The following is a 17,497-nucleotide window of genomic DNA, read 5'->3' on the forward strand; positions in this document are numbered from 1 at the left end:
TGCTGTAGAGTATGGTACTCGTTATATCAGCACGCGTATATACAGTTTCAGCGTCTGAAGACGCAAGGAGCCATCTCGAGGCTCATATCCGTCAGTGCAACTTGTCGCTTTTATTATTACAGCCGTCTTCCCTGCAGGGGCGTTGTGGACCATCTTGGGCATCAATGCTCCTCTAAGCACCTTGCCTGTCCCGCGAGCCCCCCCCCTCCCCCGATGCCCAGTAAAAGGGCCATCAGACGAAAATTCTTTCAAGGGAGAGATGAGCCCGGGTCTGTTTTTCCTTTCGACATACGCAATGGCCTGTGCCCTCGATTTGCTGGATTGGGCCGCAGCGCTCAGACTGCGAGCATGAGCTGTCACTGGCAGCTTTTCTTTTTCTCCTTATTAGATGCAAAGGGAGGTTTGGTTCCCGCTCACGAGGCAGAAATATGAGAGAGAAGGAGTCGCACCAAGTGCCCACCAGCTGTCGAGATTTCAAGACTGGGTGGTGCATGGTGAGACCATGTCGCTGATGTGCTGTCCATGGCCCGCAGCCCAACCGGCTTCGAGGGTCCTGCAAACCGGTCAGGGGCGGAGGCGGTTTGCTGCCGCCGGCACCAGGGCAACATTTCTCAGAGTAAGCCGCAAGGCGTCACCACTTGCGGACAGTACTCGCGAGTCTCTTTTGTCCAAACCCACGCGGCTGGAGACCGAGACACATGAATCCCCCCGATTCGAGAGCGTATAGCGAAAGGTGTTGCGGGTGTCGATGGCCTACAGCATAGCGCTGGCGTCTTCTGCTGTTCCAAGCCAACGGGTGCATGTGTTTCCGCCAATCTCGACAGCTGCCATTGCAGCATCTGGACTTCTCATGCGGCCGATCGCAGGCCGCCTGGCGCGAAGCACGGATACTTGAAAAGGCCGTGTAGAAAGTTTTGGACAGATCTGTCCGATACCGGGTAGGTGGTCGTGGGCTGCCTTACTCATCAACATGGGCCGTCGGATTTTCCGACCACGCCCTTGCTTGTGGGGACCCGCCAGCGACCTTCATACTTCAATTGCCATCATCACCACCTCGACCTCCTTGGTGCCTCGATTCATCGTAGCACTTGCAGAAACGCCGGCTGCTGCACCTCCGGCGACAAAATCCCCGCCCCGAGCGTCCCGCGTATACCAGCCTCTGCCCCTCTCGGGCGCTGCCCGACCTCGGCGGCGGCCGACAGCACAACAGTCGATTGACCAGCCACCATGAACCCGGCTTCGGGCCAGGCTCCCCAGCAGGGCCAAGGGCAAGCTCAGCCCGGCCCTGCTGGTCAGCCAGCGCGACCTCCGCCCATGTACCACCCGCAGCAGATCCGAGCCTTGCCGATGCTGAGCGAGGAGGAAAAGACCAAGTACGAGCAAGGCCTGAGAGGGTTGTGGAATAAGGCAAACAACTCGCCAGCCAATAGCCCCGACCAGCTCGCTGCCAGGCAGAAGATTATGGAGTTTTCCAAGATGCTCATCACCAAGATTCACCAACGGCGGAGTCAAGCTCAGGCGCAGCAGCAACAGCAGCAGCAACCACAGCAGCAACCACAGCAGCAACCGCAACAACAACCGCAACAACAACCGCAACAACAACAACCACACCAGCAAGGCGCACAGATCCCCCCCCGACCCCCATCCGCGCAGCAGAACACCTCGGGCCCGGCGACTGCGCAGGCTCAGATGCAACGGCAGCAACAGCAACAGCAGCAGCAACAGCAGCAAGCGCCGCCAGGCAGCACAAACGCTGCCCAAGGCGAAAACAACGCATCAGGCATCACGACGGGCCAGGCACCGAACCCACCGGCGCCGGCAGCAGCAGCCCAACGGCCCAAGCTCCCCGACTCGATCCTGCAGCATGCCAGCAAGATCATGTTTCGCCCGCCAGTGCACATGGCGGAAAAGTCTCCCGCAGACATTGCCAAATGGACAGAGGAAATGAGAGATAGGTACGCCCGGGCCCTTTTCACCATGGAGACCAACAAGGGAAAGGTGGCCAGCATGGAAAAGGCCATCAAGGACAGATCCTCGGCCGGAAGGCCGCTCAGCGACGAAGAGCTGAGGCAGCTTCAGCTGCGTCGCGATCAGCAATTCAAGATCTACATGGACGCGAAAAAGTGGGTGGACGGCGTCCGAAGGCAGCACGAAATCCTCAACGCTCAACAGGCAAATCAGAACGGGCCCGGCGGCCCTGTGACAGCTGCCCAACCATCGGACGCTACACAAGCGACAAGCACAAATGCCGCACAGAACAAACCGCATGCCACGGCGAACCAGGCCACTGCAGCGCCGCCTGTCAATGCCGCCGTCGAGGCAGCCAAGAACCAGCAGCAAATGGCCGCCGCCAACAGAGCTTCCCCCGTCACCGGGACGACGACAGCACCCCAGCCACAAACGCGGCCTACGCTCAATACGGCGCAACCTGCCGCCCAGCAAGCACAGGGACAGGCTCAGGCGCAGGGCCAGCCACACAAATCGGAGCCAGCTCGGCCGGCACCCGTCAACACAGCGCTTGCTTCGTCCATGGCACAAACCCTCGCTCAAGCTCAAGCTTCTGCAACCCCAGCACAGGGAGCTGCACGGGTGCAAACACCGCAGTCGTCGACCCCGGCCAACACTGCCGCGGGGCCGACGCGAGCACTCAGCCACTCTGCTGCCCTCTCGCTTGCTAATCAGAGGGCCACCGGCACGCCAGGTAGCGCATCTATTCAGGGCCAGCAGCCCGGGGTTGGCACGCCCTCGTCGGCGGTCGCCGCAATGAACCCTAGCATCATGCAGCAACAACAGCAGCAAGGCCACCCCCACGCCCACCCTACACAGCAGCAGCAGCAGCAGCCGGCTGGTGGAATGACGGCCAAAATGCCTATCCCGAAGCAACTGCCTGAAAAGGCCACGGCGGTTCCTCAAGGAGTAGCAGTTGGCGGCGGCGTCAGTGCAGGGCGGCCGACCATGTCGCAAGGCTCTGGCACGCTCGGTGGCGTTATGAACCAGCCGCCCATGGCCCGGATCCCGGCATACAACCACGACGCCGAGGGCGACCACATTCTCAGCAAGAAGAAACTGGACGAACTGGTACGGCAGGTGTGCGGAGGGTCTCCCGAGGGCCAAGAGGGCAACATGCTCTCGCCCGAGGTGGAGGAGGTAAGGGCCCGACTTGCTCACGGTGTGGGGCAGTCAACTGATGGTTTCGCAGAACGTTCTCAACATGGCCGACTCGTTTGTGGACAACGTGCTCCACACCGCATGCCGCAACTCCAAGGAGCGCGGGTCCAAGGTGCTCGAGATTCGTGACATCCAGCTGGTGCTGGAGCGGACGTACAACATCCGCGTGCCGGGCTACTCGTCGGACGAGCTCCGCACCGTCCGCAAGGTGCTTCCTTCGTCGGCATGGATCGCAAAGATGAGCGCGGTGCAGGCTGCCAAGGTGATGCCAGGCAAGGGGGACATTTAGACTTATGTGGCACGCCGGCGTTGGGACAAGGGCCGGGACACATGGCAACGGACGGATGGGCAGGAAAGATTGGCGAGGGAGCCTTGCTTTACATGGTCGCGATAACTTAAGGTAGCTGTTATCTCGGCTTGGGTCGACCAGGATCCGAAGCCACCACGCCAAGGTGACTGTGCAGCGAACTAGGCACGTCCAAGAGCAGCTGAGCGGTAGAACTGCTGCCTTTGTTATTGCGCGGCTCAGCCGGCTGGGCCAGGGAGCAGTATTGGCGGTTGAGACAGGCCAGAGGTACAAAGGACAAAGTACCCCCATTTTATTAGGCACCGGGTCGAAAACGTCACTCGCTGCAAGGCCCCACTCTTTTCACCTGACCACACCCAGAATCGCCCGAGACGGAGCGTACCGGGTACCTTGCGTCGCGCATGCGCTGCCGTCTCGCGCCAAGTACTCGTACTGTAGCTCGCCCCCTGCCGGCGGTACCTTGGGCATGTACACCTCTGCCGGGCTGCGTTTCTCATCAATCTCCAGAGCTCGAACCTTCTTGCTCTTGCACTCCCAAACGCCCAATCCGACCAGGCCAGCAACACTACCGCAAACACAATCAGCTCCCCGTGCCCTCTCCCCTCTCCCCTTCATCTGTCTCGGGCGACGAGCACTGCTCTCTGTGTCGTCCAGAGCCCCGAGCATTCTCTCCCGGAGCGAGGCACGCAGCCGGGCCGCAAGCGCGTTCGATCCGTCGGCCGCCACGGAAGCCCCCTTGAGCCATCATTGCCACCGCGCCCACCGGCCGCTGCCATCGCCACTCTCGCACCCCCATCCACCTCATCTGATCCGGCCGCGATGCCCGGCAAAACGCCCAATAGCAGCGGCAACGAGCCTGTCGAGAACAGCGTTAGGGGCAACAACAACGATGTCGACATGAAGGACGCCAAGGGCAAGGGCAAGAAGGCTTCCAAGGACGGCGACGACGAGATGACTGTGGTGCTGCCTCCGTCAAAGTCATCAAAGCAGTCGAGTCACCCGCACGACGCCGATGGTGACATATCCATGGGCGACGACGACAAGGCCGACGACGGCGAGGCCAAGATTGACCCTGCCGTGCAGACCGTGGCGGGTAAGCCATCTCGCCCTGTCCGCACAAGCGCATCGAGCTCCGCACGCTGACCATGATGTCTTTGATTCCCGTCCCTGCAGACATCAAGAGCAACTTTGCCCTGCTTGACCGCGCCGTCGCCCTCTTCGACGCCAGATTCTCTCTGCGAGCCTTGCGATCCATCTCCCTCATCCGCAAGCGCTTGACGCCAGACATTATCGGCCAAGCTATTGTCGACACATATCCCGCCACCCTGACGTCCGGCAACATCGCCAAGAGCCTCTTGGTTGCCATTGGCCGCGAGAGCATGCCTCTTGGCCGACAGCCGGGGCCCGAGATGGATATTGACGCCGACAGCAAGCCGGCCAAGAACGGCGCCAAGAAGGAAGTCAAGGAAATCATCCCGGAGATTGACATTTTCCTCGGAATTCTCATCCAGGTGTACCTGTTCGACAGCAACAAGTACCAAAAGGGAATCGACTTCTCAAAGTCCCTGGCGGAGCGTGTCCAGTCGCTCAACCGCCGCACCCTCGACTCCCTCTCCGCCAAGGTCTACTTCTACTACTCTCTCTTCTGCGAGCACACTGCCCCGCCGCCGCCATCTCCTGAGTCGCCCATCGTGGCCATTCGCCCTGCGCTGCTCGCCGCCCTGCGGACCGCCGTCTTGCGCAAGGATATTGACACGCAGGCCTCGGTCATTGTCCTCCTCCTGCGCAACTACCTGCTCACGTCGCACATCAATCAAGCCGACCTGCTCGTGTCGCATACGCAGTTTCCGGAAAACGCCGTCAACAACCAGGTGGCCCGGTTCCTCTACTACCTCGGCAGAATCAGGGCGATCCAGCTGCGATACACGGAGGCGCACGAGCACCTGACGGCGGCCACTCGCAAGGCGCCGTCGAGCAACTGCGCTGTGGGCTTCTCTCAGACGGCGACCAAGCTCCTGTTGGTCGTGGAGCTGCTCATGGGCGACATCCCCGACCGGGCCACCTTTCGCCAGCCATCGCTCGAGGATGCTCTGCACCCCTACTTTTTGCTGGTGCAGGCTGTCCGGGTGGGCAACCTTGAGGACTTTGAGACGGCCATTGCCGACCATGCCGACACCTTTCGTCGCGACGGCACCTACACGCTCATTCTGCGCCTGCGCCAGAACGTCATCAAGACGGGCATTCGCATGATGTCCCTGTCTTACTCGCGCATTTCGCTGCGCGACATTTGCATCCGTCTGCACCTCGGCAGCGAGGAGTCGGCCGAGTACATTGTGGCCAAGGCGATCCGGGACGGCGTCATAGAGGCCACGCTAGACCGAGAGCGAGGCTTCATGAAGAGTAAGGAGGTGGGCGATGTCTACGCGACGAGAGAACCCGGCGAAGCTTTCCACGACCGAATTCAAGCCTGTCTCGCGCTGCACGATGAGAGTGTCAAGGTATGTCTGGCCAGCAATTACGGTTGAATCCGCCCTGCAGCGGCCTAGAGAAGGACTAACAGAATCGCTCCCAACAACAGGCCATGCGCTTCCCGATGAACCAGCACCGCCTCGAGCTCAAGAACGCCCAAGAAGCCCGGGAACGCGAGCGAGAGATGGCCAAGGAGATACAAGAAGGCGACCTGGACGAAGACGATCTCGGCGGCGACTTTGAGGGCATGTAATATTGAAAACTTCGCGTCACCACCTCGTTCCTTTGTTGCAGCAACAGTCATGACGACAACTACAGAGATGTTGGGGGAAGTTGCTCGCGGCGGAGGCGAGCGAGAAGCGTGAGTGGTCGTGAGGCTCGTACAAGGGCGTTTCATGGGCGGAGAGGGCTCTTGCTTGGTACCTGCTGGCGAGCCGGGGACGGCTGGGAGCCTCGTTCTCCTCGGAAGGGTTGGCGGAAGCAAGGAGAATGCGAGCAGACATAGAGAGCTGAGTGGCAAGGGAGGGGAGAAATGCAGGTTGACCAGGGCAAGGCGGATGGGCAGCGGCTTGGCCGTGGTCCCGTCGCTGTGTACTAGATACTGAGTTAGGACTTGACACGGGGCGAAGGGGGAAATGGACGGGGCTTTTCTTTGTGTATGCTTGAGAGTTGCCTTTTGTCGCCTGGCGCCCAGGGACGGTGATGTGAGAGCCTCAGCGCGACGGCTGAGTGTGTGCTGAATGGAAGCCGAGGGGCGAGATCCAGCACATTGGGCACTCTGCCGAAGGTAATGATGGACCTTTCATGTTATTCTTCTCTTTTATGCCGAGGGGTTCGAGTTGGACCGGCTGTTTCCAGGCAGCCCAGCTACCCTAACCCTACTACCTGTGTCTACTGTTCTTATCGAGACCAAGCGATGTGATGAGTCATCGGAGCTTCCCCGCGGGAGGCGTTTCTCACTTTACGCCTCGTCGACGCGCCATCATCATTGGCCCGGCCAAGTCCAAACTGGAGTCGAGATTGCGCCTTTTGCGGCCCCCAACCAGCCCTGACGCCACGGGAGAAAAAGGCACGGCATTGCGCTCTCCCTTTCCTTTGTTTAGCCCCCGGCCGGCTTCCAACGCCTCGAGGCGATGCCCCCGAAACGCAAGCGGCCAGCAGCAGCAGCGCCCAACCCCGAGCCCGCCGTCACGCGTCGTGCTACGCGTCAAACGCCCGTCGAGCCCCCTCCGACCTCGGCCAAGGCGCCGCCGCCGCTGCCTGCGACCCCGGCTCTGCCGACGACCCAGACGCCCGTGCCGATCCCTGCGCCGCTGGCACAACTGAGGCGGAGCCGAGAGGGCGTCGTCGTGGCCCCGCGTGCGGCCCCGGCTCCGGCGGGCGCGAGAAGCAGCCTGGCGCAGAGTGCGCCGCTGGCGTCTAGGAGGCGACTTGCCCCGGCGGTCTCGGCGGCGACGGCGGCCCCGGGTGCCATGGCTGGCGCGGCTGTCAAGGAGAATGCCCGGCCATCTGACCTCGTGGCTCCCGAAATCACATACCACGTCCCCCAGCCTCACCAGCCGGGACGCGCGCCCACGTCGCTCGTGAGGCCTCATGGCCCGTCGGCACCCCCGCCTCCGCCGCGGCTCGACAGTCGACCGCAGACGCTGCCGCCGCCCATGGTCGTGACGCCCGTACCGCCGCCGAGGCCCCTGAATCTGCCCACGTCTCATCACCATCACCACCACAACCTCCATCATAATCGGAACCCGCCGAGGCCCGACCGCAACATCGATAAGGTCGTGTTGGGGAACCTGTGCTTCCGGACCTGGTACCCGAGTCAGTACGGCAAGGAGGTGCTGGGCGACAGCTCCGGCAATGCAAAGACCACCGGCGGCGGCGGCGGTGGCAAGGACGGTGGCAAGGAGCAGCACGGCGGTAAGCCGTCGTCCAAGAAGGACCAGCCGATGCTCGAGCGGCTCTACGTGTGTCCCAGCTGCTTCAAGTACGCAAAGGAGCTGGTGGCCTGGCGGGGCCATGTCCGCCTCTGCGAACGGCGCGCCCACGTGCCGGGCACCAAGATGTACGTGCACCCGCGGGGCCGGCGCACCGTGCTCGTCGCCCACGACGGCAAGGCGCCGGGCACCAAGCGGAGGCGGGGCGACGGCGGGGTGCGGTACGTCGAGGAGGTGGTCGAGGACGAGGGCGAGTGGAGCATCTGGGAGGTGGACGGCGAAAAGGACGGGGTGAGTCGGGTCCTTCACCATGGTGGCCGGAGACGGGCGTGGCGGGACTGACGGCCGTGTCGCGCAGCTGTTTTGCCAGAACCTGTCGCTGTTCGCCAAGCTCTTCCTCGACAACAAGTCCGTCTTCTTCGACGTGACGGGCTTCAAATACTATCTGCTCGTGTACACGCCGCCGGCGCCCAAGACGTCGGAGGCGGGGCCCCCGCGGCCGCAGATCACGGGCTTCTTCTCCAAGGAGAAGATGTCGTGGGACAACAACAACCTGGCGTGCATCCTGGTGTTCCCGCCGTGGCAGCGCAAGGGGCTCGGGGGCCTGCTGATGGGGGCGTCGTACGAGATGTCGCGGCGCGAGGGCATCCTGGGCGGGCCCGAGAAGCCCATCTCGGACCTGGGCAAGAAGGGCTACAAGAGGTTCTGGTCCGGGGCCGTTGCGCGCTGGCTCCTGGGGCTCGAGACGCGCGAGGGCGGCGAGACGATTGTCGACGTCAACGACGTCAGTCGCGGCACGTGGATCTCGGCCGACGATTGCCTCGGCGTGCTGCGCGACATGGGCGTCGTCAAGGACGCCGGGGTCGGGCCGGGGAAACCCGAGACAGCCGCCGAGGCCGCGGGGCCGGAGAGCGAGACGACGGGTGCGGCGTCGGCGGACGCCGGGGCACCCACCGCTACCACCACCACCACCGCCAGCATCAGCATCACCGGCGACGAAGACGCGCTCGGAGGGCAGAGACCGCACGACGCCGGGGCGGCCGGGCAGCTCCGCGCGCGGGTGCGGCTGGACAAGGCGGCGGTGCGGCGGTTCGTGGCGGCGCACGGCATCAGCCTGGAGCCGACGTGCGATCCACGGGGGTTTGTGGACGGGCATGCGCTCGAGCAGGCGGCGCGCGCCGACGAGGGCGGCCGGGTGGCGGACGAGGGCGGCGAGACGTGACGGGTCCTGGTGTGCCTGCTGCACTGCTCCTGCAGATGCCTCTTTCTCTGATTCCCCCCCAAGCATTCTTCTCTTCACCACAGTCACCATGGATGCGTGAGCATCATGTCGGAAATGCAGCCTGCCGAGAGCAGGCACAGAAACCAATTGTAAGTTATGTAGTATAAACAACAAGCGCCAGATGCACTCTGTCCGCAGTGACGATGCAATTCAGCGGCGGCAACAAGTGACGCGCCCTGAGCCGCTGGCTGAAGACCCGGGGCGCCGGCGCGAGAGGCTAAACCTTATACTCACTGCGGCACAGGACAGCACAAGACACGGGGTGAGATGGCGCGCGGTGCTGTACCTATTGTGGCCTGGGTCGCTGCACTGAACCTGCTGCACCTGCACCTCGTCCAACGTGCCCGTGGTTTCGCCAGGAACCAACGCGCCGTCTCGCCACATGAGACGCATTTTTGCTTGTCCATCTTCACCAGAGCACCCCCCAACGGAAGAAAAGAAAAATGCCAGAAAAATTCCTGGTGCCTCATCTCGTTTTTCGCGCGCATCTGCGTCATATTTTACTTCCTTTTATCGCTGCGGCTCGGCCGTCCGGGTGCCAACCTCGGGAGCGAGGGGGAAAACAAGGGGGGCCCGGCCGAGGCGTGGAAAGAAAGATGGGAAAATTTTTCACCTCTCAATTCCATCTCTCACCCCCGGTCCGTGTTGGACGCCCAGAGGCCACTTGGCTCTTGTACCGCAGACACCGACACCCATGCATGGTTGGCTCGGGCGGTTGATGCAGCAAGATGACTAAACACCAACGGCACTCTCGCTCTCCTGTAGACAGCCAGCCAGCCACTCGAGACCGGACAGTCGATGTGGTGCTACTGCACGCGCATGAGACCGAGACGTATTGTAGCGAGCTGTAGGGAGGTAGCTTTCATGCGCGCCTGTCGCCAACGTTCCGAGCAAACAAAATAATAGAGCCAAGTGTATGCGACCTCTCGATAAACTAGCCTTGCTCGTGTCTCGGAGCGCGTCGCCCACCGTCTTACCTCCGAGTTGGCGCACATAGTCGTCGTTGTCATGATTCGGCAGACGAGGCAAGCACTCGCTTGGTTCATGGCGCGAGCCCCTTCCGCTGTCTCGGGACAGCTGTCCCTTCGTCTGTCGTCTGACGCATGAAACTCAGTGACCATCTGCAAAGGGGATTTCGGCTGCTCTTTATATCTCTCGAATCATGGGCCCTCACTCATCAACGACCGTCCTATTTCGCCCTCCATGCCAGCTCCCACCCGCATGTATGTATCCGTACATGCCGGACAGCAGTCATCCTGGTCCCTCTGTGATCCACCCATGTTAGCCGTCGTCTCACTTGAGCTGCTCTTGGCCGCGCCGCCATTCGGGCCTTGGGCCCGTCGACCAGAGCCGCCAAGTGGGCCCTCGTAACCCTGCGCCGCGCTTCCCAGTCGCAGCCTCGCCGCCTCATGACTGGTTCTGGAAAGCCGCGCTGAAATGCTTTGATATCTCATGCATCAGACAGCAACTTTTTTCTGGCGAGGCGCAGATTTTTCTTCCCTCCTTACCTTCCGCCTCACCTCCGGGGTCGTAGATGGCACAATATTTGGGCTTGCCCAACGTCAAGAATCTGTAGCTTCAACTCCTTCAAGTCGTCCCAAGTGCCGTTTGGATTTTCGTCGGTTCGTTCGTCGAGGCCAATGTCCGCCCGCCAGCGATCCATGATTCGTGCTCCCACCCCACTCGACCGGCACCCGTCAACGCCTCAGGCAGCATGCTGCCTGTGTCCTTGCGCTCCCGATAATCCCTAGTGCTCCCTGGCCCTTTACCCACCCGGGTTTCCCCGAGGGGGCTATCAACCCGTGCGAGCCTGCCTCCCCAGTCGAATCGGCACCCTGTCCCTTTTTTTTCGCCGTGAAAAAATCTCGCCTTCCTCCCATATCCGGACCGGCTTGCTTCATACTTGTTGTTGCTCCGGCTGACGTCCTCGACCCTACCCCCTGACCTCCTCTGGCCCCCCCGAGTGGAGACCTCGTTTCCCTTCCCCAGCTTGGACTCTTCCTCTTCTCTTTTCTTCCCACACTGCTTTGCTCACTCCTGCTCTTCCGCACTGCCCATCCTTCTTTGCCCTCTTGCTTCCAACTCCAACAGCCTCACCTTCGTCACAATGGCCGCCACTCGTGTCTTCGCCTCCCGCATGGCCTCTCAGATGGTCTCCAAGGCTGCTCGTCCTGCCATCCGAGCTCCTGTCTCCGCCGCTGCCAAGCGCACCATCACCGGTAAGCATCGAGAAAAAACTTTTCCCTCGCCCACTCGGGCTCGAGCACGAGAGCAACCGAGCCTCCGAGGTCCAATTGGACGGCTCAGTAGCTGAACGGCATCGATCCAGGCTCTTCTAGCCCTCTCCAGTCCCTCAGGCGCCAGCAGGTCAACACCCTGCTCCAGGCCACCTCCCGAAATGCCTTCCAGGTCCAGCGCCGTGCCTACTCTTCCGAGATCGCCCAGGCCATGGTTGAGGTCTCCAAGAATCTGGGTATGGGCTCTGCGGCCATTGGCCTGACTGGTGCTGGTATCGGTATCGGTCTCGTTTTCGCCGCTCTCCTCAACGCTGTTGCCCGCAACCCTGCCCTCCGTGGCCAGCTCTTCTCGTACGCCATTCTGGGCTTCGCTTTCGTCGAGGCCATCGGTCTCTTCGACCTCATGGTTGCCCTCATGGCCAAGTTCGTATGTCGTCCGCCAGCGGCCACTTGCTCCCACCTTTGTCGTTGTCCCAAACTGACATGCTTGCCAAGACCTAAATCATGTCCCACTCATCTGGGAAAGCTCTTGCCGCACGACGGAGCTCTAATGCCTGGGGAGGATGGAGAGCGTTGCTTTGTGTTGACCAGGGGCTCGCCACCTGACTCCAACCCGCCATCATGCAACTTAGACGGAGGCTTGCATTATAGACGGCATAGACTTGGGGGCGGCGCCGAGAAAACGGGGCGTCGTCTTTGTTATAGAGCTCGGGTGAGCGCATGGATATGTGTCTCTCGGGACCCGACTTGTAAAATTAAAAGCCAATCATCTCGATTCTCCTTTGTCGCTTGACACGTCCATGTTGTTCCAGCTGCCTTTGCTGGTGAATAAATCTCAATTCCACTCTCGCAACAGCTTGACCCGTCATCGGTGCTTGTGTCCAATCGTGCAGCAGCTGTGGAGGCACGTTTCGCCCACCACATGGTGCTCGATCTCACAACCTGGGGAAGCTGGAGGAGCTCTGATCGACTGCTCCCGCATCTGCCTGGCTGGCACTCGCCATAGTTAACCGAGGTCCCCGGCAGGTCATCAGCGCTGTGTCGCGCGGTGAGTGACATGGCCGGCGGTGCCGCAGTAGTCAGGGCAACGCGATCAAGCCCTATCTCTGATGCCTGCATTCCCAGGCACACAAGCATGCTTGGATCCCCGTCGCGATGCTCCACACGGTGTAAAACTGCGCATCTCTCGCTCGTGGAGCGTGGAGGTTCACTCGAAACCTGTGGCCTGTATTGGGGCAGGACAGCTTGTACCGGTACAAGCTATCAGTTGGAGCTGCGAGCTTGTGGTTGGAGGGCGGATGATTAGGTGGGTGTCCAGGGGCAAGCCAACGAGGCATTTTATGCTGGCACTTGGCAGACGGGGGAGGTGCGCGCTTTTGGAGCACACCTGTTTTGTATCCATTCGGCTCGACTCAACATCATAAGAGGCAGTCCCTCGAAAGAAACGCAGGCAGCTTGAGTCCGGGTCTGCTCGCCTGAACATGCGAGGCGCCACCATGCAGGCCGCCAGAGCCAGAGCACTTGCCCACTTGCCACTTGCCCAATTACTGGTTGTTGCAGGATGTTGCTCATCGATGCCACGGCGAAGGGCTAATCCGATACACCGCATCAAGCCCAGTCCTTGATCATCGAAGGGGCACGCAAGCGCGAAAGCGGGCGGTATGCTCGTGCGTTTCCGCGGGGACCACCGGTTGATATAGGTTCAGCTCGCTCCTCAGCCAGACAAGGCAGAGACGTGCAATCAACCTTGTCGGCGGCTCAAGTGACGATGTGATCGACCGAGTTGGCCCTGGGCTGAACCGACGGCCAATTGCCGTCAAGGCGACGACGAGATCCACGCTTCGGCCCTTGCGAAAGACCTGGCACAGCAGCTGCGCGTTAGCATCACCGCACCGCCCCGTGGTTCCATAGCTGGTCGGGTGGTGCTCACTTACAGCCGTGCAGCGCGAGGAGTGGCCCGCGATGGATGCCGCCGAACACGCGTTGGGTTGAAGCCATCTCGCACGACAAGGCGCTCGAGGGACACAGCCGCCAGTTTCTCGCCGCCGATTGTCCTCTCACCAAGGGATTGCGAGAAACAAGGCAGGCCGGGAGGTAGATGCGTCCCCCTCACCTTCCCGGCTTCCCCTCACGAAGGGTCAGTCACATGACCCCGCGTGCTACCCCAGCTCTGGGCGAGACGCAGCGAGAAATCGAACGACTCGAGCTGCACGTCGAAAAGTTATTATGCTTTTGCACCCGGCCGTGTCTCCGTTTCGAGGACTGAAAGCGAGATGCGACGTCGCCCTTTGCCTCCCCCATTCGTGCCTTGGAATTGAATGACGACGCCACGAGAACAAGAGGGAGACTCGCTTTGCCCGTGAGACCTGTACATTATTGTCTCGTGTCTACAATCAGTCCAACGAAGCCGTGGCCTTGGACACGAGGGGCCATGCAGCTGAACACACTCGAGCAAGGCATCAATCAGCATAGCGCCTTGCACCAATTTCGACCTTTGAGTTACAATTAGGAGGGGGTCTCCCTTCACCCCCAACCAATGACTTTGTCCAGGCCGTCACTTCTTGAACGTCGCGCTTCTCTCGCCTCGTACCGGCGGTGCCCGTCGCGCCCCCTTCAAGCCATCATCGCCCGTCTTGGCGTACGGGTCAAACGCCTTCTTCGCCCCCCGCACCACAAGCCCCGAGTCCCGTCCTGCATGCATGACCGAAGCGGCGTTGCTGTAATCAAACGGGGTTTCGGCGCTCTTTTGTGCCTTTTCCTTGATCTTCTGGTCTTTTTTCCGTTGCTTCTTGGCTTTTCGCTTCAGTCGGTCGTCATTCCTCTTGCCTTGCACCTGCTTGAGCTGCTCTCTCAGCTTGCGGTCCTTCTTTCGTTGTGCTTTGGTCGCTTTTGGTGCATCATTCTCCATCGCAATGACGCCGCTGTCTCCGGTTGGAACATCCTCGTCCTCGTCGGAAGCCTCGGTCTCTTCACCTGAATCCGAGGCTTCGTCATCATCGTTGCCCCCGCCCCCGCCTTCCTCCACCGCCGCCGACTTGCGTTTCCTACCCCTTTTCAGAGTAAATTCTTCGTCGTGAGCTTGCTGCAGGGCTTCCGCATCGACTTTAGAGGTCTCCACTTTCGCATTCTTGTTCATGGCCTCCATTGCTGCTGTAAGAGTGGCGCCAGCGTCATCGCTTCGGTGCTTGTCCTCTCCCGCGGTGCTCTGCACAAACCGCTGCCAAGGAAAAGGGATGCAGTCGGCCTGTCCTTCGGACGCCTGCTGCGTCTCTTCCCAGCGCGTGCTGATGGGCATGTTGCCGAACAGCTGAGATCGCGACATGTTCCTTGCGACGATCTCACCTTCAAAGTCCGGGAGTCCCGACTTATCGATGAGCGTGTAAGATGAACCAGGCTTCAAAGCAGGGTCGGAGGCCATGGATGCAAAGAAATGGAGAACACTTGGCCCACCTCGAGCCTTGGCCTCCTGCACCCGATCCCATATCTCGTTGAATCGGGCCCGAGCCAGCGGCGCAGTCAGAGGCAGGAGGCTATGCAATGCCTTGACATCCGGCGGGTTGACGCGCGCAACGCTGATGATGGAGCTCTGCGCTAGAACAAAGTTGGGGCTCTCATCTTCCTTCCGTGCCGTCGCATCTCTCCACTTCCAAAGCGCTCTGAACATGGCAAACTGCTCGCCGTCAAACGCGAGGTGCGCCTGCTTCAAGATGAAGTTGTACCATCCCCGCGGACCTTGCCCCGTCTCTTCGTTGTAATCCAGGTGCTCATGTCGGGAGAGAGCCAGTTCCTTGGACCGTTGAAGTGCACGGCTGATGTAGTCCTTTTCAGGATTGGTGCGGTCCGACGCAGAAATGAGCTCGTTTCGTAGTCGGTCGTATATATATAGCAAGTAGTGGGTGTCGGATCGGGCATAATACATCATCTCGGGGGGGACGGGCCTGAGCGCATGATAAGTAGCTGAGGCAAACGGCGAGGGACGTGGAGGAGGAGTCCATACCGTATTCTCCAATCGGCCAACTGGTATTGCTTGTCGGCATCGAAGCTGACAAACCTGGACAGCAGAAAGGCGAGGCTCCTTCCAGGATACGAGAGGAGATCGCAAGCAAAGAAGGTGTCGAACAGGCCGTTGACATAGAGACCCAGGTCTCGCTGCAGCCAGACCATGTCCATGTAGGCCCCGTGGAAGACCTGGGAGGGAGCATGAGCGAGCGAAAAATGAAGAGTCAGGCGGCTCTTAGAAAACGCACCTTGATGATAGCTGGATCAGCAAAAACTTGGTTGAGAACCTCGAGCTTGTGGCGCCAGGGCTGCAGCGTGTCGACGATCCAGTCCTTTTCCCGAGTGCTGATTTGCATCAAGCAGACGATGCCAGTGTACGTCCTGAAGTCGTGGTGCTCCAAATCCACGGCAATCTCATTAGCCTTTTTCAGATCTGCCAGCATGTCGAGAACGCCCTGATAAGTGTCTACCCAGATGGCAGGGGCGGATTCGGCCGGTTGTGGAGGAATGGGCTCGGCGATCTTGAAGAGTTGCTTTGGATATCGCATGTCGGTGATTTCCGTCTCGTATGGGTGCTTGTATCTGCATGATTGTATCGTGAGTAACAAGGTTCCCCATCTCGGCGGAGATGGAGTCGAGGAGTCGAACATACTGGGGCGCGCCATTTTCGTCGGTGAAGGTGACAAGGCTCTGATCCAAGGGCAGGGTCGCGTGGGGTTTGGCGGTGATGTAGGGTTTCCAAGGCCCAGTTGGAAAGTTGTCGGGCTTGCGCTCGAACCGCGCCTGGGGCTTGGTGACGTTGGCATGTCGGATGACTTTGGCCGTCGATTTTGCTTTCTTGGAACTCGGTGCCTGCCGCTGAGAGGTTAGAACAGAGGTGAGAGACGAGGGCTCCTTTGGGGAGGCGACGGACCGATTCTGCGCCTGGGGTTTCCCTCTGCTTGATGAGGCCCGTGAATTCGTCAAGCGCCATGTCGGCCTTTTCGAGAACCGAGTCGACGACGTCTACGACCGAGGGCCATCGAAAGTCGATGTCCTCGGCATCCTCGAGCTTGGGCGCCTTGACGTTGCACGCATTGGCAGCGGCGGAGAGCAGACGCGTCGACAGGCGGAGAACGCGAGCGGCCTTGTCGTCGAGCTGCTCGGACGTGTCTGGGTTGACGGTGCGCTGGAAAGACAAGTCCTCGGCGGCGAGACGATTGACCGTCTTGACGGTGGAGACGAGCGACTTTTGCACGCCCTCCTGCAGGGACTTGAAGTCGCGAGGCGGCTCCATGATGCCCGTCTCCTAGCGCGAGGGAGAACGGGGGCGGAGGGGGGTCGAAAGCTGCCGGTGGAGGTGATGGCAGAAAGCGGCGGCTGATTGACGACGCCGAAAATTGAAAAGTCGATGCACGTTTTGGGCGGGCGAGCGGCTTATCGATAAGATGCAACGTGCGCCTGGGGCTGGGGGGCAGCGTCGAGTGTGCTGTATCCGTATCTACAGTACCTACCCTTATGCGGCCCTAGCAACCTATACCCAGGTACAGTAGGTGGAACCTGATGTGCTTTGGGTAACTCATTACATGGTAGGTACCCTAGGTACATGCCTGCAGCGTGTCGAGAATGACGTCGTCTTCTCATTCTGGTATCACGGAAATCTCAACGTCACGGGTTGCTCCCATCATCACTACCTAGGGACCCATACGCAGAAGTCCTTAGGATGGCAAATGTGGATCTGTGCACCTTGGGGTTTGGTGCAGTACATTAACTGTAGTCCAGGTGGGGTTTAGTCTTTGACAACGACGGTCTCGCCGAAAGTCGTTTCTATTTCTAGTCTTCCCTCCCAAGGCATGTAGGCAGACAGGGCACTGACAAGCCTGAGACGCGGATTGGATGGTGGCGCAATACTTTTCGTACAGGTTGGCTGCACGGCGGCAGCCAGTCATCCGCAGTCGGCCTGGTGCAGTAGACCTGTCAACTTCTGGAGGACTTGGTCCGGGATATCTTGCATCCCCAAGTGCCACCAAGCTCGAGGTTGGCCGGCTCGGTTCGCTTATTGGCCACGGCCTTCGCAATTACATCATGGTGCCAGGATCTCGGCTTTTCAAGGACGCAGACA

General features: G+C 60.4%; 5 protein-coding genes across 5 annotated transcripts; 4 read left to right on the forward strand and 1 right to left on the reverse strand.

Annotated features, from left to right (window-relative positions):
* Positions 1 to 1,227: 1,227 nt before the first annotated feature.
* Positions 1,228 to 3,457, forward strand: HRG_03416 (transcription initiation factor TFIID subunit A domain-containing protein; the record flags this gene model as incomplete). Its single annotated transcript, XM_044861887.1, has 4 exons — positions 1,228 to 2,199; positions 2,257 to 2,733; positions 2,785 to 3,147; positions 3,200 to 3,457. The coding sequence occupies 4 exons, from the start codon at positions 1,228 to 1,230 to the stop codon at positions 3,455 to 3,457; spliced, it is 2,070 nt and encodes a 689-aa protein (XP_044722913.1).
* An 837-nt stretch (positions 3,458 to 4,294) lies between these two features.
* Positions 4,295 to 6,197, forward strand: HRG_03417 (PCI domain-containing protein; the record flags this gene model as incomplete). Its single annotated transcript, XM_044861888.1, has 3 exons — positions 4,295 to 4,568; positions 4,649 to 5,973; positions 6,054 to 6,197. The coding sequence occupies 3 exons, from the start codon at positions 4,295 to 4,297 to the stop codon at positions 6,195 to 6,197; spliced, it is 1,743 nt and encodes a 580-aa protein (XP_044722914.1).
* An 880-nt stretch (positions 6,198 to 7,077) lies between these two features.
* HRG_03418 (MOZ/SAS family domain-containing protein) lies at positions 7,078 to 9,100 on the forward strand (the record flags this gene model as incomplete). Its single annotated transcript, XM_044861889.1, has 2 exons — positions 7,078 to 8,169; positions 8,237 to 9,100. 2 exons carry the CDS (start codon positions 7,078 to 7,080, stop codon positions 9,098 to 9,100), a joined length of 1,956 nt encoding a protein of 651 aa, XP_044722915.1.
* Positions 9,101 to 11,267: 2,167 nt separating this feature from the next.
* HRG_03419 (ATP synthase subunit C domain-containing protein) lies at positions 11,268 to 11,898 on the forward strand (the record flags this gene model as incomplete). Its single annotated transcript, XM_044861890.1, has 3 exons — positions 11,268 to 11,379; positions 11,490 to 11,824; positions 11,893 to 11,898. The coding sequence occupies 3 exons, from the start codon at positions 11,268 to 11,270 to the stop codon at positions 11,896 to 11,898; spliced, it is 453 nt and encodes a 150-aa protein (XP_044722916.1).
* Positions 11,899 to 13,951: 2,053 nt separating this feature from the next.
* Positions 13,952 to 16,672, reverse strand: HRG_03420 (3'-5' exonuclease domain-containing protein; the record flags this gene model as incomplete). The annotated part of the gene is made up of 7 exons (XM_044861891.1): positions 13,952 to 14,283; positions 14,371 to 14,547; positions 14,602 to 15,335; positions 15,395 to 15,585; positions 15,645 to 15,978; positions 16,049 to 16,254; positions 16,310 to 16,672. The coding sequence occupies 7 exons, from the start codon at positions 16,670 to 16,672 to the stop codon at positions 13,952 to 13,954; spliced, it is 2,337 nt and encodes a 778-aa protein (XP_044722917.1).
* Between the last annotated feature and the right edge of the window lie 825 nt (positions 16,673 to 17,497).

Source organism: Hirsutella rhossiliensis (genome assembly GCF_020360975.1).
Source record: "Hirsutella rhossiliensis strain HR02 chromosome Unknown scaffold00003, whole genome shotgun sequence".
Taxonomy (NCBI): Eukaryota; Fungi; Ascomycota; class Sordariomycetes; order Hypocreales; family Ophiocordycipitaceae; genus Hirsutella; species Hirsutella rhossiliensis.